Here is a 24,361-nt window from a genome sequence, read left to right on the forward strand (position 1 = left end):
TGTGTGTGTGTGTGTGTGTGTGTGTGTGTGTGTGTGTGTGTGTGTGTAGGGGGACAGTGTAGAGATCAGTTTGACAGAAGCGCTCAGTGCTGGGCCAAAGTAAGCTAGGGTCAGGGTCTTGGGATGGGTGTGGGGAACAGGTTGAAGAACTAAGTTCTGATGAATATTTGTCAGATCTAGAATGACCAAAGGAACTCGGAGGGAGGTGCGGGTCAGAAAAGGCAGTTAGGGAAATGTTGAGGTAGTCCAGGGATACAGATAAGGACCTAAACTGGGGTTGAGAAAGAAGTGATGTAGAGTATGGAAGGCTGAATAATGGCCTGCCACAGATGTCCGTGTCCTAATGCCCAGAACATGTGAATATGTTCTCTTATATGGTGAAAGGGACTTTGCAGATGTGATTAATGATCCTGAGATGGGAAATTACCCTGGACTATCTGGGTGTGTCCAATTAAGGACAAGGGTCTTTATAAGAGGGAGGCAGGGTGGGCAACGTTAGGAGAAGGTGATGTTACTGTGGAAATAGAGGTTGGAGTAATGTGGACACGAGCTCAGGAATGTGAGCAACTTCTAGAAGCTGGAAGAGGTTAGAAACAGATTCTCCTCTGGAGCTTCCAGAAGGAATCAGTCTTGCCAACGTCTTGATTTTATCCCTGTAAGACTCATTTAGGATTTCTGGCTTCCAGAACTATAAGAGAATAAATTTGTGTTGTTTAAGCCACTAAGTAGGTGGTAATTTGTCACAGCAGCAATAGGAAACTAACATATAGAGGAAGAGATGGATGTGAAAGACATTACAAAGGAAAAGTGGTGGTTTCTGATGAATGGCCAGATGAGGGCAGAAGAATTGAGAATCAAAGAAATTCCAAGATTCTGAATCTAGATTACAAAGGCATTGGAAGGGGAATTAATTTCTGGGGGAAAAATGAGTCAATTTTATATATTTTGCTTGGGTTCCAGGGAGGGCATCCAAAATTAAGTTTACCTTATATGAGGGTTTGATTTTGGGGCTTCAGGAAGGGGCCCTTAGGAGGCAAAATGCAGCTTCCACATTGTCCAGTGATGTTTATATCACTTAGATCCGTTATATCAGAGGTGAAGTCACCTCACTTAAAACTCCCTTCTGGGAGAGAATGGCCAAGTATTAAGCCTCATTGCATTTTAGTACGAATGTGCTTATAGGGTTCTTAGATTTGGTAAGTGGTTGAGGCAAAGAGTCCATGAACACTCTTAGAATGCCTGCCGAGCTACTCTTAGAAGTCTTATGTGAGTCATTATTAACCCTTATGTGAGCTATTAATTATGTGAGTATATGCACTGTTAATAACTCTTATGTGAGTTATTAATTATGTGAGTATATGCACCGTTTTTGTGGTGACAGTGTATAAGTTTCATCAGATTCTCAAAAGGATAGAAGATCAAAAAAGAAAGTTAAGAATCATGCTCTACTGCTATGGGATATCAGAGGGCGGAAGAGGGCAGGCAAAGGGCAAGAGGAAGCAGAAAAGGCAACACATGAGAAATAGACTCACAGACATAGAGAACAAACTTATGGTTACCAAAGGGGATAGCAGGGGCAGGGGGAGATAAATTAGGAGTTTGGGATTAACACATACACATTACTATATATAAAATAGGAAAATAACAAGGACCTACTGAGTGGCACAGGGAACTATCCTCAATATCTTGTAAAACCTTGTAAGGGAAAAGAATCTGAAAAAGAATATATATGTACATGTACATATGTGCATATATATATATATCTGAATCACTTTGCTGTACACCTGAAATTAACACTAAATTGTAAATTAACTATACTTCAATTAAAAGAAAAAGAAAGGGCAACACATGAAAACTCCACAGTCGTTCTTTTGCTGCCGCACAGTACTGCTAATTCATGCCTCTCTTTTCCCTTACTAGACCCATTTCAGGGCTTCTTGTGCTTCCAGAACCAGCTTGCAAAGCAGCTGCAGAGTTTTTTTTGTTCTGTTGAGAGTTATTTGCTGACAATGTGTTCTTTAAGATTCTTTTTTTGGTGTTTTACAGAATATTTCATCTATTTTAAAAAAATGGATGAAGAAATTTTATTTTATTTTTTAAACAAATATTTATTTATTTAATTAATTTATTTTGGCTGCGCCGGGTCTTCGTCGCGGCACGTGGGATCTTCGTTGCTGCATGCGGGCTTCTTAGTTGCGGAATGCAGGTGGGATCTAGTTCCCCAACCAGGGATTGAACCCGGAACCCCTCCATTGGGAACTCAGAGTCTTACCCACTGGACCACCAGGGAAGTCCCTCATCTATGTTTTTTAAAGGGGTGTTCTAATATTATAAATACTAGTATTTCCACAAAGTGAATAGTAAAGTACTATAACTCAATAAATAATTATCATTGGTAATCTCTTTTCAAAGGTGAGACATAGAAAGCTTAGGTAGCTTTTTTTTTTTTTTTTTTTTGGAGAAGTAGGCACTTCTTCTATTCGCTATAACCCCTATGAATCCCGAACCCACAAGGTCCACACAAACAGAATAATAATCATTTAAAATATCTCATTTTCTTTTCCATTGTGGCATTACTTTTTTTTTATTCAAACAAAGTCACGAAAATTATAATCACCCTCATCAGTTCACTCAGTCCCATGTAATTATTTTTTTTTCATCTTGATCTTTGGTAGCACATTTATGAATTCATCAGTTTTCCATTAGAGTTCTGAACATGCTTATTCATTCAGTTCAGCAGTAGAGTCAGTTACCAGAAACCTGTACTTGTCAGTCTTTTCCATGAATTCCTTGAAGATGAAACCCTTTTATAGGAACATTTTTGCGAAAGCATCAGAGTGCACCCAGAACTGTCTGTAAATGACAAAAGACTTAAAAATGACCACGGTTAAAGATTTGATGAAAGTTCATAATAATGCAATTGACACGGAAATTTAGTTATTTCTGAGATATACATTTTAAAGTAATAACTACAATTATTACTTATAACATTATACCAGAACATATAAGATTTTTAGAAATTTCATGTAATGTCTGAAACATTTATATTAACATATTTCCATACAAATAACCCAAAGAAAGTTTAGTATTAGTTTTTTTTAAATTTTTAAATTTAATTTTATTTATTTTTTTGTATAGCAGGTTAGGTAGCTTCTAATTAGCAGCAGCTATTTTTTTTTTCCAGTGAAATAAATCATCAAGAGTTGCCTAGTTGATCTCTAAGTAAAATGTTTCTGTAGTTAAATCTCAACGTAGCTTAGATTTACCAAGTCCATTGAATGCTTCAGAGGCTGATCTGGGGTCAGAGTCTCTTTCGTAAGCAATTTATTTAGGTAACTGGTTTTCCGTCTCTGTACAGATAAAAATGAAGAGTTTCCCTTTTGTTTTGCAATAGAATGTTGACTTTTAAAAAAATAAAAATTATTATTGTCAAGATTTCCTTTTACTAATATAAAGGAGTGGACTAGGTTTGTAGTTGACGAAGTTTCCTATAGTTATGATTGATTTTCCTGGGTCCTCTCCATAGTCATGAAGTTTAACATTCAGAGCCTTGCTTTATGGGATAAATATTAATTCAGTAAGAGAATAAAATAAATTTAAACAATTTTCAGTTTCTACTATTATAGTCGAATCATAAAGGGTACCTGCTTTGCTGCAATATCAAGGAAAATAGAAGCATTTGTTTTAGAAAAGACTAGAATTCCATCAAAGTCAAGGCTTGTATAAGTTCAGTCTTCTATAATTTATATGCTTTCTGAGTGAAACTGATATGGAACTATGACTTGATTGATATTGTAACAAAATATCACGTGGAAAGAGGCACTTTGTAAAACAGATTTGGCTAACCTACATTTGCTCACAAAGAGATGTCAATGCTTGTTAGGAAATCTAGCTGGGGAGTACAGCTCCCCACATATCCTGACTAAGAAGAGGCTTTGTGGGCTTCCCTGGTGGCGCAGTGGTTGAGAATCTGCCTGCTAATGCAGGGGACACGGGTTTGAGCCCTGGTCTGGGAGGATCCCACATGCCGCGGAGCAGCTAGGCCCGTGAGCCACAACTACTGAGACTGTGCTCCGCAACAAGAGAGGCCGCGATAGTGAGAGGCCCGTGCACCGCGATGAAGAGCGGCCCCCGCTTGCCACAACTAGAGAAAGCCCTCGCATAGAAACGAAGACCCAACACAGCAAAAATTAATTAATTAATTAATAAACTCCTACCCGCAACATCTTCTTAAAAAAAAAAAAAAAAGAATAGACTTTGTTAGTTTGGAAATGGCATTCTTTTTGATTGAGTTGGCACTTTGGGAAGAACACACATGAAACTCTCAGAGGAAGGGAACTCTGGTCTAAGATGCCAGGTCAGTCAGTCAGTCCTGGCAGGCATCCTGGTGACAAGATGCCATAGCTAGACTACATTAAAAGCCTGCTTTTACAGATGCTTTTTGTAGCAACATACTTACCTTTGTAGCACAAACTGCATGGCTTAAAACAACAGTAATGTATTGATATTATCTCACTTTTGGAGGCTGAAGTTTGAAATCAAGGTGTTAGCAGTTGGTTCCTCCTGGAAGCTCTGATGGAGCATCTTCTCTCTATGCCTCTTTTCTCACTTCTGGTGGTTACTTGGCATTCCTTGGCTTGTAGATACATCACTCTAATCTCTATCTCCATCTTCACAAGGTTTTTACCTGTGTGTCTCTGTGTGTTCACACCGCCTTCTTATAGGGACACCAGTTGTTGGCTTTAGGGCCTTCCTAATCCAGCATGACCTCATCTTAATGAAATGATTTACGTCTGTAAAGACCCTATTCCAAATACGTTCACATTCTGAAGTTACAGGTAGACATGAATTTTGGAGGGAAACTATCTAATCCACTACACCCCCTAACATTTACCCTCAGAAACATCAGTACATTTCATCAGAACATAATGTTAATAAGACCCAGGGTATATGTTTCACTCCAGGTACAGAGCAGGTCATTTTGTTTGGTTCTAGCCTGACAGGTATACACTTACCTTGAAATTTTATCCAGTTAATTAAAAAGGGAACCAGATAAGAACTTGGATGGAATAGTACAAACCTACCCCTAAAGGCGACAAAAGAACTCAAAGTACGTGCCTACCTGATGGTTGGTCAGTACGGACAATTTCTTTGATAATGCCTGGGACATACTGCTACCCATAACAAGGTGATTAATGGCACAGGTGATCGGACCACAGTGGACGTTATAAATCAGTACACTGAGTTTTCTTTTTCAGAAATGGACAATGAAGTGCCTTCTCTGGCTACCATTGCGGGATAACACAAATTCTGACACTCTGTCTGCTTTTCAGTTTTCTGCGAAACTTGGTGAACCATCAACTCATTGTCATTGGCTTGTGCATGTGCACTGAAGATTGAAAAGATTAACAACAGTGTGAGTTTGTACAAGACTTCCTTTTGGAATCTTTTATTTTTGGCAAATGTGTGGAAGGACTGTGGGAATCACATGACATCAAACAGAATTTCAGCAAAGGACCAATAATACATTTTTATGCATGTAGGTAATTTTTGATATGAATATTTAGAAACAGCTAAGCTAATTTTAAGGTAATTTTAACATTCTTAGCTAAGCTAATTTTAAGATTTTACTAGAAGATTTTTTTGTTTTATTTATATCCCACATGTTCTAGTTGATACCTAAGGTGGCTTACAAAATTAGTACAGTTAAAAAAAGAAAAAATGTAAACCAAAACAAAACCACCTCATTACTGGTGAAGGGATTGAGCAGAGGCCATTCAGACATTGTGTGTGTATTTAGCTAGTGTTACTGTTTGTCAGGAAGAATTGGCAATACACTACAAAGCCTTAAAGAGTCTGCCTTCTACCTAACCTGGCAATTCCACTTCCAGGAATTTATCTAAAGGAAGTAATCAAGAGTGAAGGCAAACATTTAGCTATGTTCACCATGTATGGCTGTGTTTCACTATTGTTTATAATGGCAAAGGACTGAAAATAATTTAAACATGCAATAAGCAGGAAATTGGTTAAGTTATAGTATATCTATTTTGTGGATATTTGCAATTGTTTAAAATGCGGTTGTAAAATAGTATTTAAATCTATTGAAGATGTTTAATATATTGTTAACTTCAGAAAACATGGTGTTAAATATTATGTATAAAATGAACCACTTTTAGAAATGCGCATACATGCATGGAGAAATGACAGAATATTAACTAAAAATGGGTGGTGAAAGACCAGATGGTTTTTATTTTCTTTTTTCTTATACGCATTTTAAACATCTTATATAGTGTATATTTATTCCATTTGTAAAGAGAAAAACAGGTTGTTTTTTTTTAATTAGGTAAGAAAATGAGTACAACGGGAAAATGACATAGCAAAGTTAAAATGAACCTTGAAATGAGGTTACTTCTCAAAACGCATGCAGTAAGATTCTGTACAGATGGGACATTTTGCTCTAAGCTTTCAAAAGCCATTGGAAAAAGGGAAACAGAATCAGCTATAGTATCTACAAGATAAGATACTATAGTATCTTATAAGTATAAGGCAAGAACAGTTTGTTGGTCCACAACTTGAAAGTAAATATAATGGCTGATTTCACTGAGCTTTTACCCACATGTAGGATGAAAACAAAATGCCAAAGGCCAATAGAAAGTTAAATAACAGTTATAAGTTCCCCTTTATATAAAGGGGAGCCGTAAAGTTTGGAAACACAAACAATTCTGTTTCATTTTTTTACAGATTCATATTAAGTAAATTACATTATGTTATAATATATACCAACTACAGACAGAACCCCCTTGATTACTTATTTCTTCTGGAGTGTGCTAAAAGTATAGATTTACTTACTAAAAATGAGAGGGAGAAATCAGGCAACATACTGCAGACGCCTCTGCTAGGATTAAGGAAAATGTTGTATTAACACACCACGCTCATTGCAACATCAACTATGCATTGCTACAAGGCTCTATTTCATGCAATCTTCCGGGACAAACCAAAGCTCGCCCTAAAAACTTTCTCAGGAAATGCTCAACCATCCAATCTTGTTAATGTTAATTAATTTAAACCTATATGATGCTAGTGAGTTTCTTATATTTAAGGTAAGGTGCTTGTGTCTCATCCAAATGAGACGGTAAGATAAGAAAAGAAAAAGCAATGTAAACTTAAACTATGAATAGTTTCAAGAAAAGCAAAGGAATAGTCATAATGGCTGTAAGATCTTTATGGTCAGGAATGATGCTTCTTGCCCAGCAACTCTACATGTAGAAGACATTCAATAAATACTTAATGATTATTTGATTGATGGCAATATTGATTTACCATATCTTTCTTCCAAGTTATTTTTCACATTAACAAATTAATGCTGTGTATTACAGGACGGTTTTCAATAAGTTTAGATAGTTTATCCTGGGAATATATAGGCCTCTCAGATAAAGTGTATGAAGCAACCAAAAAAATGTGGAAAATGTTTTACAACCAATTTTCCCCTTGAGTATTGACTGACAAAATGAGTAATTTGTTGGGGGCCCAGGGGGAACCAAGAAACACTGTTGTGATTGTGTAGCTTTATAGGGTGCATACCCATTACCTGTTAAATAATCAGAGCTTTCCCTTCCTAGAGATGAAGACACCTATTCTTCAAAAGTATGCCTGTAAGACAGAATGTTGTGGCTGACTTGGTTTTCTCCCTACCTGTTTTTTGGTGTTTTTTGGTTTGTTTTTGACTGCATCGTGGGGCTTGCGGGATCTTAGTTCCCTGACCAGGGACTGAGCCCGGGTCACTGCAGTGAAAGCTGCTGAGTCCTAACCACTGGACCGCAGGGAATTCCCCTTTTCCCCACATGTTTAATCTGATACCAGAAGTCTGTCCCTGTGTAAATTTACCAAGTGACGTTTGTCTGCCGTGCAAATAGGTAAACACAGAGAACAATAATTATTAAACAGTATTCCTACTGCACTGAATTTCTTTCAGTTCAAAAACAGGCATATGCATTTCAAGAAGGGAGGTGTGAAGAATGGAGCACATCGCCGTCTGTTCCGCTGGAGGTGCAGCAGCCCTGGGAATCAGCCCCTGTCGCTGGGGGTTCCTCATCTGCCCAGTGCTGGACCATGACCACGGGATCCCTTCTGCCTGTCAAGGGTTAGGGTTAGAATTGATCACACTGTTTATTTATTTGTTTATTTTGGGTTTGCCAACATTTTTTAACGTAAACTTTTCAAACACACAGAAAAGTAACAAGGTACAGTGAACACCATCTACTCACCACATAGAACCTATACTTAACATTTTGCTGTACTGGATTTATCACATATCTATCCATCCCTTGATTCATCCTTCAGTCCATCCTTTTTTTTTTTTTCCCGGTACACGGGCCTCTCACTGTTGTGGCCTCTCCTGTTGCGGAGCACAGGCTCCGGACGCGGAGGCTCAGCGGCCATGGCTCACGGCCCCAGCCGCTCCGCGGCATGTGAGATCTTCCCGGACCGGGGCACGAACCCGTGTCCCCTGCATCGGCAGGCGGACTCTCAACCACTGCGCCACCAGGGAAGCCCCAATCCATCTTTTAAAATATACATTTCAAAATAAGTTGCTGACATCAGATACTTCCTCCTAAATACTTGAGCATACATAGCATTAATTGGAGCTCAATTTTGTTTACAGTTCTTGTTGGGGTTAAATATTTTATTTTTAACATGAATGTTTTTCTTTTATAAAATTTCTCATGAGGGCTTCCCTGGTGGCGCAGTGGTTGAGAGTCTGCCTGCCGATGCAGGGGACACGGGTTCGTGCCCCGGTCCGGGAAGATCCCACATGCTGCAGAGCGGCTGGGCCCATGAGCCGTGGCTGGTGAGCCTGCGCGTCCAGAGCCTGTGCTCCGCAACGGGAGAGGCCACAACAGTGAGAGGCCCGCGTACCACCAAAAAAACTAAAACAAAAAACAAACAAACAAAAAAATTTCTCATGATTAGCCACTATCTAACCCTTGGTATGGTATTTGGTTAATGTTTGCCTCCCCCTCCGAGGTAACAGGGACTGTGCCGTTTTGCTCACCAATGTATCCACAGGGCTTGGTATTATAGTAGATGCTCAATATACAGTGTATTTGTTAGGGAACATGTGGAAGTCAGAAAGAAATGGATGGAAGACAGCTATAGAAATGGAAAGAAAAAGTAAACCATGGCCTCTTCAAGCCAGTTAAAGTATCTGCTCTTATGACTATTGTTGTTGCTGGGGCCATTTAGAGCCATTTTGGTAAGTGGAGCAGGACATGCTTGCTAAGGAAACTGCCGTATGTTGGTTCAATGAAGAAAACAAAAGGAAGTACTGCGTGTCTTCACTGACTTTTCTGCACAGGAGTAAGTTCCCAGGTTTCTGGCTGTTTATTTGGTAAGGACGCTTAGAGTACCTCAGTTTGTAATTTAGACATCACTCCTATCTCGACTCCAGACTTAAGTCTTTGATAAGCAAGTTTTTCCTCAAGACAACATTTCATATGAAAAACACCTGAGCCATGGGCCAGAGATATTGACCTAAATGCTGACTGATTACAAGTGAAAATACAAATTGATGACACATGAAAATAGAATCTCACTCCTGCTCAGCCAAGAGGAACCCCCCTTCCCACCATGACTTGTCTTTGGCCATTCCTCCAGTTCTTTTTGGTGATACCATCTCTGAGTTGGGATTGTGTCTTTGTGAGACCTGGACTTTTGTGAAACTGCCACATCTCTGGAGCATAAGGAAATTGTGCTAATCTTGTTGTCCCCAGTGTTTCTAAAGGGTCCAGTGTGATTCAGACTTCAAAGGTTGGAATCGTTTTCTTAGATGTCCGTCAGTTTCCTGGTAACTGAGATTTTGCTTTCTTCTCTTGTCTCAGGAGCGTTTGACAACCTGCTTATGTCACTGAGAACACATATGTCAGCCAACAGTGCCCCGCCCCCAGGATATACTACTTCCCCAAACTTCTTTTCTGCTTGGTCAATCTGTTACATTCTCAAGAGAAGATAACTGCAGACCTGACCTGACCTGATTCGGGCCTCCTTGGGAAGTATCTGGCCTCGAAGGACCTTCCCGGCTCAAATGGCCGGTTACAGACATTCTTCCCCGAGTAAAGTCATTCCTTTGGGTTAAAGTAGTACTTTCTTAGCATTCTGCTTCTGTGTTGCAAATTTCAGAGGAGAAGCGGCGGTGGGGTGGGGTAGGCTCAGAAGGTCACCTTTGTTAGAATGTTTTCTTCACAAGATTATCTGCATCAGACATGGACCAGGGGAGCTCGGAAAGCCCTGTAACCTCGGGGAGGGTGAGAAGGAAGCGCTGACATTCAGTGCCAGGGACAGTGTGTGAGGACAAACTTCTCCATCCGTTACTGGGCTTCAGGCCGCAGGGTGTCTTTCAGACGAGAAGATTCACGTTCCCCCCGCCACCGCGCTCGTCTTCCCCAAGCCCCCTGTCGCTGCCGCGGCGCCGCTCTCCTGTTCCACCCCAGCTCTCCACGAGGTTCCCAGGAAAGCGCCGACCTCTTTCCCGCTTCTCCTCCCGCGCAGCCCGGCGTTCGGCTCGGCGCTTCCTCCAGTCCTCCAAAGGCGAGTGGAACAAGACTCCTCCACTGTGGATGGAATACGACGCTTAAGAACTCCGCCTCAACTGCCCCCCTCTAGGTTTTCCCCGCCGTGCCCAAGGCTTTTGGTCACCTCTGCACAAATTTAATAAGACTGAGAGCTCAGAACCGGGAAAGCCAACCGCGGATCCGTCTGGTTCCCCTGCCCGCCAGTGAAAAGCAGTCCGCCTCCGGCGCGGATGCTCTGCATCCTGCAGTCGGCTCTTGGCCGACACACGCCTGCCCCGCCGTCCTCTCGCCAGGCCCGCCGGTGCCCTCAGCTCGGCCCGCCCCCTCCGCCCTCCCGGGCCTGGGCCTCTCCCCGCCTCCCGCCCGCGGACCTCGCCGCCCCTCCTCGGGCTCCGCCGCGGCCGCCGGGGGTGCGGGCCCGCCCCAGAAGGGCGCCCATTGGCCGTGCGCGCCATCCTTCACCCGGCACATTCCGCCGCCCGCAGGCTTGCGGGGAAACTTCCTTATTATTGTGACGCCGAAATTGGAGAAACCCTGAGCCGGGTCGGTGGAGCCGTCACCGTCGGAATCCCGCGCGGCGGTTCAGCGGCCGCCGAGGTGCGCGGGGCGCGGGGGCCGGGTTCCAGGAAGGAGGGCACCGCGGAGCCGCGCCGCGGCACGGCGGTCCGCGCGCGGCTCTCGGAGGGGCGGCTGCCGCTGCGGGGCGCCTCCCGCGACAGCCCGGGGCAGGGCGCGCGCGGAGGTCTGGGCGCGGCGCCTGCAGTGCCTGCGGGTCGCGGGCGCTCGGGGCGCTCCCTATGACCTACAGAGCCCTAGCGCCCGGGGAGGCCGGAAGCCGCTCCAGGGACGGCAGCGCCCCCACCCCGACTCGGCTGCCTGCGGACGGGGAGGAACTGCGACGCCGAAAGTCAAAAAGAGGATCCTCCCCTTCCTCCCCGCCCGCCCCTATTTAAATTCCGGGGCTTCGGCGACACCGCTGCGGCGAGGGGCGCAGACTCTGCCCCGCGCAGTGGGAGCGGCCGAGGCCTCTGCGCTTGGGGGAACCCCGGCGGCCGCGAGGAGTTGGCGCTGGGGACACGGGGGGCTCGGCGGCCGCGGTGACAGCGCCACCCACCTGACCGAGGCGGGGCTCGGTTTGCCTGCCCGGAGTCCGCCTCCTGGGCGGAGCCGGGGCGAGGGTGTGTGCGGACACGTGTGTGTGTGTGTGTGTGTGTGTGTGTGTGCACGCGCGCGCGGACACGTAAGTGCGCGGACGGGCGCGGGGGTGTCAGGAACTGGGGCGTGCGGGGGCAGGTGGCGCTTTGAGTCATCTGCGAATGTGTGGAGTGGGCGCACCGGGCAGCCGACCGAGACTAGCCTGTGTAACCTGAAACAGACGAGCCGGGGAGGGCTGTAGAAGACCGCACCTAAAGCAGCTGTGCACTGATTAGGGGTATGCGCCCCGGGCTCCGGGATATGTGTATTTGAACTTTGCTTTTGGTGTATCAGTGTTTCTGGTTGTTTTGTGATTCCGTTTTACTTTAGCTTTTTAATTGGCCCCATCTGGAAGTACCTTAAATCCAGAGCTAAGCCTTCCAGGATTTTGCTTTTGCATTCATTACGCACGGAATGCTTTAGGAAAGACGGTTCAAGCGCTCTCTTCCATTTTTGTGTCTCCTGACTCTTTGCACAAATAGGAGGCTATTTCTAGAACATTTCATCTGATGATTTGATAACATCGAGTGAGCTGCTTTTTTAACTCCAAACTGAGGAGAAAGAAAAGAAATGAAATGAGGATTAACACCCTTTTTAAATGCAGTGACTCTGGAGAGAGATGCTGTCTTGTTTTAGTAGCAGATTACTGTGTAGCTCTCCCTTTTCCTACTTTCCTTTACCCTGGGGGGTAAGGGGGTGGCATTATAAACCAGAAAAGAGGAGTAGTGTACTTAACGCCCTTTTAAAGCAAAACCGATGAATTACACATCGTTGACCGCGTGGAGGCTAGGAACCTTCTGGAGAAAGGATGCAGGAATCAAGGAGGAAGACTTGAAACGTCTTTGGCAGAACTCCTCCCTTGGCATGAAAAAAAAGAAACACAGTTGGTTAGCAGGCAGTTTTACTTTTCCAGTTAGTAGTTGGGATTTTATTTTTGAAAAAAGAAACAGAGATTCCAAAATGTTCCAAATGGTGTGGTTGGAGCCATTGGTTAAAGCATTTCATTCCGAGTAACAGATTTACATTTCTTAAGATTTGCATAATAATTAAAAACTTAAAAAAATACATAATGAGAGTTGTACCACTACTGGAGATACAAGATAGTTTTGCTGCAGTCTCAGAAATAGAAGTGATAGTTTCCAAATTGAAAGGCAGTTTCTTACATAATATGGAAATAAAATTGTGGTGCTAGTATCTTAGAATCATGCAGTACTGTACTTTTCCTTTTGAGAGACTTAAGGTGCCTGTCAGATAGTCCCATCTTGTTTTGCATGAAAGAGGATGCGGTGATGAGAAGGAAGGAAAGTCGAGAAAGACATCAAAACGGCTGGTAGCAAAATAAGCTATAATGTGTGTGGTACATGGAAAAATGGAGGAAAAAAGTGAATTACTTTTCAAAAATGCATCTTTTTAAACCTAAACGGGAGGTTTTAAAATAACTTTATTTTTACAGCTACTACAAACGCTAGGAATTTTTAAAGGTGCGTCTCTAAGTTCACTTTTAGCATCATGCTCTAACCAACTGAGCTGACTGTCCAGTTGACTCTAACTTCACGTTTAGAGGTGACATCTTCATAGTTGGTCAGTGGTTATCTTATTGGTGTTTAACTAAACTCCAGTCCTGAGATACAATGTTGGGGGAATAGTCAAGCTTGCATAATTTAAAGATATTCTTATTTTCAGAAGTTTGCTTTTCATTTTGTTTTCAATAACATGAAAGCACTTTGTAGCATTCTGTATTAATGTTAATTGTTTTTTCTTTAACTTGTAGATCTGCAGGGTGAGGTGGAACCATTCTGGCTTAAGTACAGATGCCAAGTGTGTGTGACCTGTGGTGAGTTACTTAATTTCTCTGAACCTCAGTTTCCTCATCTTGTACTTGCGAATAATATCTAACTCACAGATAAGAAGATTAAACAGGATAATCTACGTAAAGGACTCGGATTAGTATAGCTGCCTAGAGAGGGATCTTAACAAATCCTTACTGACTTCTTTCACTGTGACGGAGTGAAGAGAACAAAGTGAGCCCAGGAAGTAGGAGACCTAGTTTCTGGTCTTGGATTCAACCAGTTACTTCTCAGAGGACCAAAGTTAACTTCAGCTGCCATTAAAATGAGGTTAGGAATGTCAACCTCTTGCCTGGAGGTTAGATCAAATGGATTTTTAAGGTCTCTTTAATAAGATGACTCCTTTGATGATATAACTCTGCCCCCTTTAGACATTTACTACATTTAGAAACAGCACTTGCTGGTGCCAGGGGCGTGTGTTTCTGTGTGTGAGCCAGTAAGTGAACTAGAGTCACCGTAAGTTCCGGTGAATGTGGAGGAAAGCCTGGCTAACTCTGTTGAGGTGGCCTCACGCATCCCTCCTGTCCCTGGCTTACACAGGTTGGTTGTAGCTCTAGTTGCCCACGAACATTGCCAGTGATTCAGCTAATGTGAGCTCACTTACTATGTGCAACGTTCTTCTTTTAACATTTGTTTTTAAAATTGGAGAAGGAGTATAGCTTGGCTTTGTTTTATTTAAGTGGTGGTATAAGATCATGTTTAAGAGCGTGGACTTTGGAGTCTGGGAGATGAGATTTGAATCCTGCCTTTGCCACTTAAACTAAGTAAGTTTCCACCACAGCTAGTACTTATTTACATGCTCTTGGTCAAGTGACTTAACCTTGCTAAGTCTTGAGGTTACAGTAAAGGGCAAATTAAATAATCTATGTAAAGTTTTTAGCACAGATTCAGACACACAGTAGGCTTGCAGTAATAGTAACTATTACTTTTTCTTCATTCAACAAGTATCTGTTGAGCCCTCCGTTGTGCCAGACACTAGTCGAGTCTCTAGGGGTAGAGAAATGAACAAAGAGGCTCAGTCCTTCCTTCATGGAGCTTCCGTTCCTCAATGCTAGCATTGAGAAACACCATTATTTAATGACAGCTTGGATCGTAAAAGGCATTCTGCTTTCAGATCCGCTAAAATGTGGTGAGGGGAGAGCACATTGAGAATGGAGGAAATACATTGTTGTTTTTTTGTTACTGCTTAGGGAATGTGTATCTAACGGAACCGGGCAAACAAAACTGTTAACAACTTTAGATTGTGGGAGATCTGGTTTTCTCAGATTCGGGTTCAGTTTTCTAGGCACTTATGAAGCATCTACGGTGCTCCTTTGTTATGCTGGGGACGGGAGATACACAGATGAGTAAAACCTGGTTCCCTACATGGAGAAGCTCTCAGTCTGCTCATGGATGGGGAATTGGTGGGTGAGATGCAAGAAGCAGTGATCTTACCTCAATAGTACTTTTCACTTTTTAAAAGACTGTGAAGTATCTGAAAGCATAAAACAGCACGTGTAATATATGTTCTCCAAACAACAATAAAAGGACAGAAGCAGAACATCAGCCACGCTACTGAAGCTCCCTTTGTGCTCCTTCCAGAAGGTCCCCTTCCTTGTCCCATATACACAGATCTCTCTCAGTCTTTGTATTGATCATTTTTTTGCTTTTCTTTATAGCTTTAGCACCACTAATGTTTTTAATCTCCAAATACTTGTTATACTTGTGTTTGGACTTTGTAAAGATGCGTCACATTCTGAATTCTTCTGTGAGTTTTTCCCCTCCTCAACACCATTATTAAGATTTAGCTGCACTGATGTTTGTAGATGGAATTCATTGCTCTTCCACTGCTGTCCAGCGTCCTATTGTAGTATGTGTTGCAGCTCATCCATTTCCTTACAGATGGGCACTTGGGTTGTCTTTGTTCTGTATGTTTCAGATAATCCTGAAATGAATGTTCTTGTGCGTATACCTTGGGGCATATATTCCTGAGTTTCTTGCTGCATTGTACAATAGGCTAGCCACTAGCCATGTGTGACTACTTATATTAAAATAATTAAAATGAAATGAAATGAAAATGTCAGTTCCTCAGTCACATTAACCACCTTTCAGGTGCCCAGCAGACACCTGTCGCTTGTGACCACCACACTGGACAGTACAGACATGTAACATTTCCATCACAAAGTTCTCAGTTTCCAGGTTTTCCTCATCTCTGTATCTCCAGTGCTCAGCATATCGAAGGAGCACTGTAGACACTTGATAAGTTGGACCGCGCTGGTCGTGTACCTAGGAATGGAATTACTGTGCTGTGGGGTATTTACAGCTTCATCTTCACTAGAACTAATGCCCACTTGTTTTCCAAAGTGGTTCTGCCGACTTACACTCCCACCAGCTGCGGGTCAGAGTCCTGGTTGCTCTATATCCTTGGCTCGGCACTGCCAGACTTTTTAATTCTTGCCCGTCTGGTCAGGTGTCTTTTTCTGAAGGCAGACGGAGCCTCATGCAGACAATGGAAAGATCATTCTTCCAGTTGTACAAAGCCCAACACCAGGTAGTAAAGAAGACCCCGCCTGTGCAGGGGTCATCAGGGGAGGGGTAGGAATGTTTCCTGTGTTGGCTAAAAGGGTCAGAGGACCAAAGTCCAGCTGAAGTGAGAGAGAGAAACCAGCAAGGAGTGGATTCACACTGTTGAAAACTTCTCTCTGCCTTGTGTGCCGTTTTCCGCCTGTGGTAGTAAACTTTGGGCGATAAAGTATGTCATTAGAATACATCTTCTCTGTTACTGGAGTTAATTCTGCATTGGAGTTTTGGCTCCAGATGTATTGAAAGCTTGGATTTGGGGAGTGCCTGCAGAGCACTGAAGCCTGGGACATTCTCTTTCCCTGCTGTTGGAAAAGACCCTCCCTTCCCCGTACACCATTTAGGTAAAGGCTTCTGAGCTTATTTGAAACAAAGCTTATCCCTATCGTAAATGAGGTTGGAAGTCCTGCCTGAGCTTTATTTAGGTTTTAGTGACTTTCAAAGAAATAAGAATCAGTTGTTAGGCTGATGTAAGACAAAGTTTAGGAATTGCAGCTTGTCTTTTAGCATTCAGCTCTCTAGGACTGATAAAAGGAGATTTATCTACCCCCGCCCCCCAGCTTGACCTCCCCAGAATTGAAAAGAAAATACATACAAAACACTTTGTCCTTGCAACCTCGACTTTCCTACGTGTAAGTTATGCCGGCCAGGGGTAGCGCCGCCTTGCCCTAGCGCAGATCTGGCGGAACAGCAGACGCTAAGCACGGGAAGAAGGGAGTCACACCTCAGCCCGCTGGGGAGCTTCCCTGCGTGCTGAGGACCCAGAGCAGGTACTGCAGCAGCCGACAGGGACCGGCCACCTGCACTGAGTGCCCGGCCCCCATGCTAAGCGCTCGTTACTCGCATCCTGTCACTGGTCCTCACAACAGCCCTGTTGCTCTTCTTGACACTTTAGGGACAGGAACCAGGCTTAGACTGTTTAAATATCTTCCCCAAGGTTTCACAGCTAGCACGTGGTCACTCTGGGGCTTGAACTTTGGTCCTTTTGACCCTTAAGCCCTGCTAACATTATCCTCAGTCTTCTACCAAAAATAGATGAGGAGAAGGGCTGGGAAAAGTACGAGATGTGACACGGAGGGAAGGAACGGAAGGTCCATCTTTCTTCCTTTTTTGCGATGGGGAGATAAGAGGCAGGAAATGGAGGGGCCGGACTGAAGTGGCCCAGGACAGCCAAGATGTGTAGTCCTGTATTCTTCTGTAGCACCTTTTATAATTGTGTGTTTTGAAGGGAAGTGCAAGATTCTACTCCTCTAGAAGCAAGGGAGAGATGGTGAGTGAGGAAAAATGGGTGAGAGGACCCAGGAGATCCAAATGCCCAGTGATGAAGAACATTGCCAAAGATAGACCTTAAAATTCATGGATGCCAACAGCTTCTAGATTCGGGGGTTCCACCAGAGTGTACTTGAAGTGAAAGCTAAATTAATATCTGACTTCTCTTCAACGCACTGAACTTCTCTCCTGAAAGCTAGACGCTTTGGGTGCCTCCTTCTCTACTTTTGGCAGGGCGCTGTGATGAGCTACACCATATCTCCAATTAGGGTTAATAATTCTTTGATAGGAATACATCTTCTCTGTGGTTGCTATTTAGTGACCTCTGAATAAGTAGTTTTCTTTTTTTTTTTTAAACACCTTTATTGGAGTATAATTGGTTTACAATGGTGTGTTATTTTCTGCTTTATAACAAAGTGAATCAGCTATACATATACATATGTTCCCATATCTCTTCCCTCTTGCGTCTCCCTCCCTCCCACCCTCCCTATCCCACCCCTCTAGGTGGTCACAAAGCACTGAGCTGATCTCCCTGTGCTATGCGGCTGCTTCCCACTAGCTATCTATTTTACGTTTGGTAGTGTATATATGTCCATGCCACTCTCTCACTTCGTCCCAGCTTACCCTTCCCCCTCCCCGTGTTCTCAAGTCCGTTCTCTATGTCTGCATCTTTTGAATAAGTAGTTTTCATTTGACTACTTGAAGATTGCATGACTGTAATTCATGTGGGCAGGATTTTAACAATAGCCCTATTTATCTCTTTTCATAAATGGTTTCTACTAGTCAGTCAGGGATGAGGCCGCACCTCAGGCTGCTTACCCAGGCTTGTAGTTGGCCAGAGCATCAGAGTTCAGCTGACGCCCAAGGACTGAATCATGTGAAACAGACTTATAAGAAACTGATAGATCCAGGATGCCGAATTAACGATGAGAAGTAGAAATGCCAAAAAGGCTGGGATGCTTTGGACAGCTGGTCACAGTATTCTTTCCCCATAGTGTGTCTGCCTTGGAAACCAAGTTATTTAAGATTGCGTATTAATCATGGAATCTAAGCAGCGCAAGTGGCTGGGTAAATTTAATGATGAATGTTATGGAGTCTGATCTCCCCATCTCCATTATTGGGCAATAATTACTTAGCAGATCAAATAGTCAGCTTGACTGGTTATGGTACCCTTTCTCTCTGGACAGAGCTGGAGGTATTGGGAAGTTCTGACCGTCTGGCTGTCCATTTTCTAGACTCCTTACTGTGTAGCATACTAGTCAAGAGCACATTCTCTGGGCTTAAACCCTAGCTCTGCCACTACCTCGTTGTGTGATTTAGTCAAGTCATTTCAACACTTTGTCTCACTTTCTTTTTCTTCATTCTCTTTTTTTTTTGTCTTCACTTTCTTCATCTACAAATTTGAGTTGATAATAGCAGTGCCTACCTCGTAGAAGATTAAATGATTTAATATCTGTGAACCACATGGGAACGTGCACACAGCATAAGCTCAAATGAGGTCTTACCTGCTGTTGTCATTAATAGTGTAATGTTAACATTATCAGGTAGGAGTTTTTTTAAATTTCAAGTGACAAGTCCAGTTCAGACATTCCTTCTTCAGCAGACAGAGAAGGGACTTCTTAGACTGCACAGCGGTGATTCCCATTTTTCGTGGTAGTTAAGTTCTGTGAAGTTGCTGAGGGCACCGCATTAATAAAGACTGAGCCATTGCTCCTGGGGAAACACAGGGTTAGTTAGGTTCCTGCTAAGAGCCTCTGGTCAGCAGATGAATACGTAACCATGTTTCATATATGTTTAAGTGTGTTTCTGGGGGGAATCTCCTGGTGGTCCAGTGGTTAGGACTCTGTGCTTTCACTGCCCGGGTTCGATCCGTGGTCAGGGAACTAAGATCCTACGAGCCTTGTGGTGCAGCCAAAGGAAAAAAGAAATCTAGAAAAAAGTGTGTTTCTTTTTGGACACCTTATTTGACGCCTATTTCTTACAAATGATTAACTCTGTACAGTATTTCTTTGTCATAAAACACTAGTCAGGAAGAGTTTTTTTTTAACATTTTCCTGACGCTGGGTAACGTGACAGTAAATTTCTTTGGCTTTCAGCCTCACAACAGTGCTGTCTACTACACGCTATAATCCGGCATCATCTCACGAATCCCTGGATATTCACTTGCTTTTCTGTCTCTTCTGTAGCTTCATTATGCACTATAGCTGTTACTTTAGCACTTTCCAGAGCGGCCACGTGTACTGATCGGTGAATTTCCTCTTTTTTGCATTAGCATTGACCTCACAGCCAACCGCACTGGAACTCATGCATGAACGAAGCGCATCTATCACAGGTACTTTCTTTGTGCGGCACATCACAGCCTTCGTGTACTTAGGAACACTAGACAGTGCTCCAGCTCTATGCTTGGGGGGCATTTTAAACAGCACAATCACCAACAGAACAATATAAAAGCATGAAAACTGTGGCACTGAGTCAAAAAGACCACTTGCTTACAGTGTGAGAGTTGAGACAAGAAGGCAGAGCATCGTCTTGTTTGACTTCAGCTGGGAACGTGCACAGGGAGTGGCTCAAATTTTTCACCTCTCTGCACATGTCTGGGAATGACTGCAAAAAGGCTCCGAGTATTGACTTTGAGGTTACAAATAAATATCGGTGAGTAGGCAAATTCACAAGTATGGAATTCATGAGTAATGAAACACAGCTGTACTCAGGAAGAGTGAAGGTCGGGGTGCTGGCCCTAGGCAAGAGGGAAACCAAGGCCCAGTCAGCATCAGTGGGAGTCTCTCTGTCTCCTGTCTTTGAACCTTTCTGGCTGGTAGCTTCCCAATGTCTTACAGGTATCCTCTGTGTGACAGGGAAGGGAACTTCCAGCAGCTACAGTTACCTTCAGAGGCAAGAGGCAGTCTTCCATCAGAGCTCCATGGGACTTAATGGGGGAGGACTCTGGCCCAGTTGGGAGTGTGAACCTCTCCCTGCACCAATCCCAGTGGCTTAGGGGTGACCTTCTCTGAGTGGCTTGGCCAGGGTCACGCTCACCTTTGTGCAGGAGGGCGTAGGGTTTGTTACCAGATAAAGAGGGACTTGAGGAGAGAGATTAGACAAAAGGGCAGTCCCTAACACCTTTGAGGAATTTATTTTAAACTAACCTTCATTCTTCAGAAAGGTCGTACCACATTGGGTTGCAGCTTTCTCTTACATTAAGTGCATTTCAGTCGTGGCCCTTTTTAATTGATGAATAGTGTTCCATTGTATTTTATTGATGAGCGCAGGCTCAGTAGTTGTGGCGCACGGGCTTAGTTGCTCTGCAGCATGTAGGATCTTCCCGGACCAGGGCTCGAACCCGTGTCCCCTGCATTAGCAGGTGGATTCTTAACCACTGTGCCACCAGGGAAGTCCAGATCTTAATGCCATATTTTTAGACACATTGTATTTGTCTGGTTAAGAGGACGGCTTAATGCCTCAGCTGCCTAATCTCATTATCTCTTAATTCTGACTACTTTCACTCGCTGAGGGCACCTTTATTTTCAAGTTTCTAAGACCTCTTGTGTTGTGTACTGACTACATCACTCCGTACGTTTCTTTGGTGTGTGCTCTTGCTCTAGTAGGTGATGTATAGATCTGCTTGGGCGGCCGTGTAGCCCAGTGGATAAGAGCGTGCACATTGGCTTCAGGCCTAGACTCCTAACCTGGTTGTGTGCCTTCCAGCGCTGTGACCGTGAGCATGCTTCTCAATCTCTCCGAGCCTTGCTTTATCTGAAAATGAGGCTAACAATAGTGCTTAGGGTACAGAGTTGTTAGGATGAACCGAGACAATGATACAAGATGCCTATTCGTACAGTGACTGCGGTATAGTAAGCACTATGGTGTTGGTGTAATTATTGGTAGGAGAGATAAGACAAACTCATGAAATGTTAAAAATGAAGAAAGTAATTAGTACAGATACAGCAGCTGAGCAAATTGGGGAAATTAAATTATGACTAGACTGTGATCTTGCTGCTCTTTTTAAATGTCTGTCCTCCCCCGCTGCCCCCCCCGCCCCGCCCCCCATCCCTAGTTTGCATCTTATCTCTCCTCCCTTCCTTCCCATGATTGCATTTAACTCAGAATAACATTTCTTTTTTCATGTTCTTTATTGGAGTATAAATGCTTTACAATGTTGTGTCAGTTTCTGCTGTACAACAAAGTGAATCAGCTATATGTATACATATATCCCCCTATCCCCTCCCTCTTCCATCTCCCTCACACCCCTCTAGGTGGTCACAAAGCACCGAGCTGATCTCCCTGTGCTATGCGGCTGCTCCCCACTAGCTATCTATTTTACATTTGGTAGTGTGTATATGTCCATGGCACTCTCTCACTTCATCGCAGCTTACCCTTCCCACCCTGTGCCCTCAAGTCCAGTCTCTACATCTGTGTTTTTATTCCTGCCCCGCCATTAGGTTCATCGGTACTGCTTTTTAAAATTCCATATATGTGCATTAACATATGGTATTTATTTTTCTCTTTCTGGCTTCACTCTGTATGACAGATTCTAGGTCCATCCACCTCATTACAAATAACTCAGTTTTGTTCCTTTTTACGGCTGAGTAATATTCCATTGTATATACGTGCCACATCTTCTTTATCCGTTCATCTGTTGCTGGACACTTAGGTTGCTTCCATGTCCTGGCTATTGTAAATAGAGCTGCAATGAACATTTTGGTACATGACTCTTTTTGAATTATGGTTTTCTCAGGGTATATGCCCAGTAGTGGGATTGCTGGGTCATATGGTAGTTCTAGTTTTAGTTGTTGTTTGTACGAAAAGGAAGCATGAATTTTCAAATGGTGGTGAAACTTTGGGGTAGTCAGCTGTAATCAATCAGCCAAAGGTTGACTGAGCACCTGCTAAATCAGAGAGGTATGTGTCGTGCCGTGGTCCCTGCCTGAGGCAATTAAAATTCGGCTGAGGAGTTAAGTTATAAGAGACAGAAAGTTTCCAGTCAAGGCCGTATAGTAGATGTGTCAGAGAGATGCAGGCTGACTGGGGCTGGAATGGTCCCCAGAGGCTCTCAGGTAAGAATTGAAGCTTGACCCAGATCCTGAAGGATGTGTAAGAGGGAATGGCAGAGAAGATAGCATTTTTTTTCCCGTTTCTAATTTTTGTTTTGAGTAGTGAATTACTACTATGCAAGTTAACAATTGGCTACCTAAAGGAGTTAGTTAGTTCAAAATTAGTTAGTTTAAAAAAACCCAAAACCAGAAAACTCAAAGGAAAGGTGCAACAAGAGGGGACAAGCTGAAGTCATGAGGGTAGTTTCAAAACAGTTATTGACATCATGGTTTGCAGACATTGTTTCAGCAAATCTCCTGTACTCAGTTCTTCATCAGTGATCTGAAAGCCACATTCTGTCTGTGTTCACTGTTCCTTTACACAAAATCTATTTAGACTTTTTTTTTTTTTTTTTTTGCGGTATGCGGGCCTCTCACTGTTGTGGCCTCTCCCGTTGTGGAGCACAGGCTCCGGACGCGCAGGCTCAGCGGCCATGGCTCACGGGCCCAGCCGCTCCACGGCACGTGGGATCTTCCCGGACCGGGGCACGAACCAGCGTCCCCTGCATCGGCAGGCGGACTCTCAACCACTGCACCACCAGGGAAGCTCTCTTTAGACATTTTTTAAAACTCTTACTAAAACAAAAAAATAGCATTATTATTATAACTACCTTCAGCAATATTAATATGTTTTATTTTGAGATGCAAAGTATCTGAAGAATATTAAGGGGGGGCTTCTTTAAAATTGATTACATTTATTCCTTAAAGTGATTTTTTTTTTCTGATTCCCCCGCACCTTTTTTTTTTTCTTACAAAGCTCTCTTCTAGGCTACATGACTCCCTGAAGGACAAGAACGATGTTATGTTGGGGATATTGGTCTCTGGGCCAACCTGGGATGAGCACTAACCTGCAAGGGATTGTGGCCGAGCCACAGGTGTGTGGATTTGTATCCGACAGAAGCGTCAAGGAAGTGGCCTGCGGAGGAAGCCACTCCGTGTTCCTGCTGGAGGATGGGGAAGTTTACACGTGCGGTTTGAACACCAAGGGGCAGCTGGGCCACGAGAGGGAAGGAAACAAGCCAGGTGAGTGCACCTAGGCAGGCTCAATGACGGGCGAGGCTGGCCGAAGGTTTCCTCACCAAGTGTTGACCTTTCAGGGAGGCCCTCCTTTTGGTGAGAAATGATGAGGTAGGGTCTTAAATTGTGACTGTGTAGTATTTTTCACACTAGCATGTGCCGTTTTCTTTGTCACTTGCTGTCTCTTTTGTTCAGTCCAAATCACATCAAGAGGCCAAAGCTTCATGGAAAAACAGCCTTGCTGGGTTTTGTCTAGAGAATTTTATTCTTTTGTGTTCTTTTAGGAAAGTCAGTTTGGCACTAGGGTGAGCTATTTTTTTTTTTCCCCCTGTGCCTGCCTCCCTCTTTTCTCATAGTTATTCTCTCCCGTAGCATGTATCAGTATTAACTTGTAATCATTAATTTTTATGTTGACCCTTGGATAAAGAGCTGCAGGGCTGGTCTTAAGGCTAAATTGTGAAGTATGTGAAGCACGATTTGTGGGCTCCTAGCCCATTCTTTGCCTCCTGGTTCCCTCATTAGAGCCTCCTTGAGAAGCCGCCGCCCCAGGCCTGCCCACCTGGAGCAGTGCCCAGTGTTCTAGCTAGGGGCTCCTAAGCTGTGGGCCCTGGACTCTGCGGAGTTCTAGGAAGGGGTCTGTAGCACGGGCCACACGTGTATGTACACATTTCTATGTACAACGCACCTCATGCTACGTGTTTTCAAATGTAAGTAGATCCTGTTGTTCACTGAAATAAAGATTCAGTTCACAGTGCCACCAGTTCATTAATTGAGTTAGTAAATCCTAATCATTATGTGTTTAACCAATGAATATAAT

At 43.5% G+C, this 24,361-nt stretch overlaps 1 protein-coding gene across 7 annotated transcripts in view; it reads left to right on the forward strand.

Annotated features, from left to right (window-relative positions):
* The first annotated feature begins 11,025 nt into the window (after positions 1 to 11,025).
* Positions 11,026 to 24,361, forward strand: part of HERC3 (HECT and RLD domain containing E3 ubiquitin protein ligase 3) — a 137,031-nt gene continuing 123,695 nt past the window's right edge. For 4 of the 7 annotated variants that reach the window (XR_003795420.1, XR_003795419.1, XM_029234522.1 and 1 more), the window contains exons 1-3: positions 11,030 to 11,165; positions 13,534 to 13,596; positions 23,285 to 23,550. Coding sequence is in view for 4 of the 7 variants with exons in the window: in XM_029234522.1 (XP_029090355.1) it covers positions 23,325 to 23,550 (226 nt within the window). In the remaining 3 variants the exon portion in view is untranslated. Of the gene's footprint in view, positions 11,166 to 11,856; positions 12,001 to 13,533; positions 13,597 to 19,709; positions 19,770 to 23,284; positions 23,551 to 24,361 lie in introns of those variants that run through there. The other 3 variants (XM_029234523.1, XR_003795421.1, XM_029234524.1) reach the window with 3 other exon arrangements.

The sequence above is a fragment of the Monodon monoceros genome, unplaced genomic scaffold (genome assembly GCF_005190385.1).
Source record: "Monodon monoceros isolate NGI ecotype Baffin Bay Population unplaced genomic scaffold, NGI_Narwhal_1 Super_Scaffold_20, whole genome shotgun sequence".
NCBI classification, from domain to species: Eukaryota; Metazoa; Chordata; class Mammalia; order Artiodactyla; family Monodontidae; genus Monodon; species Monodon monoceros.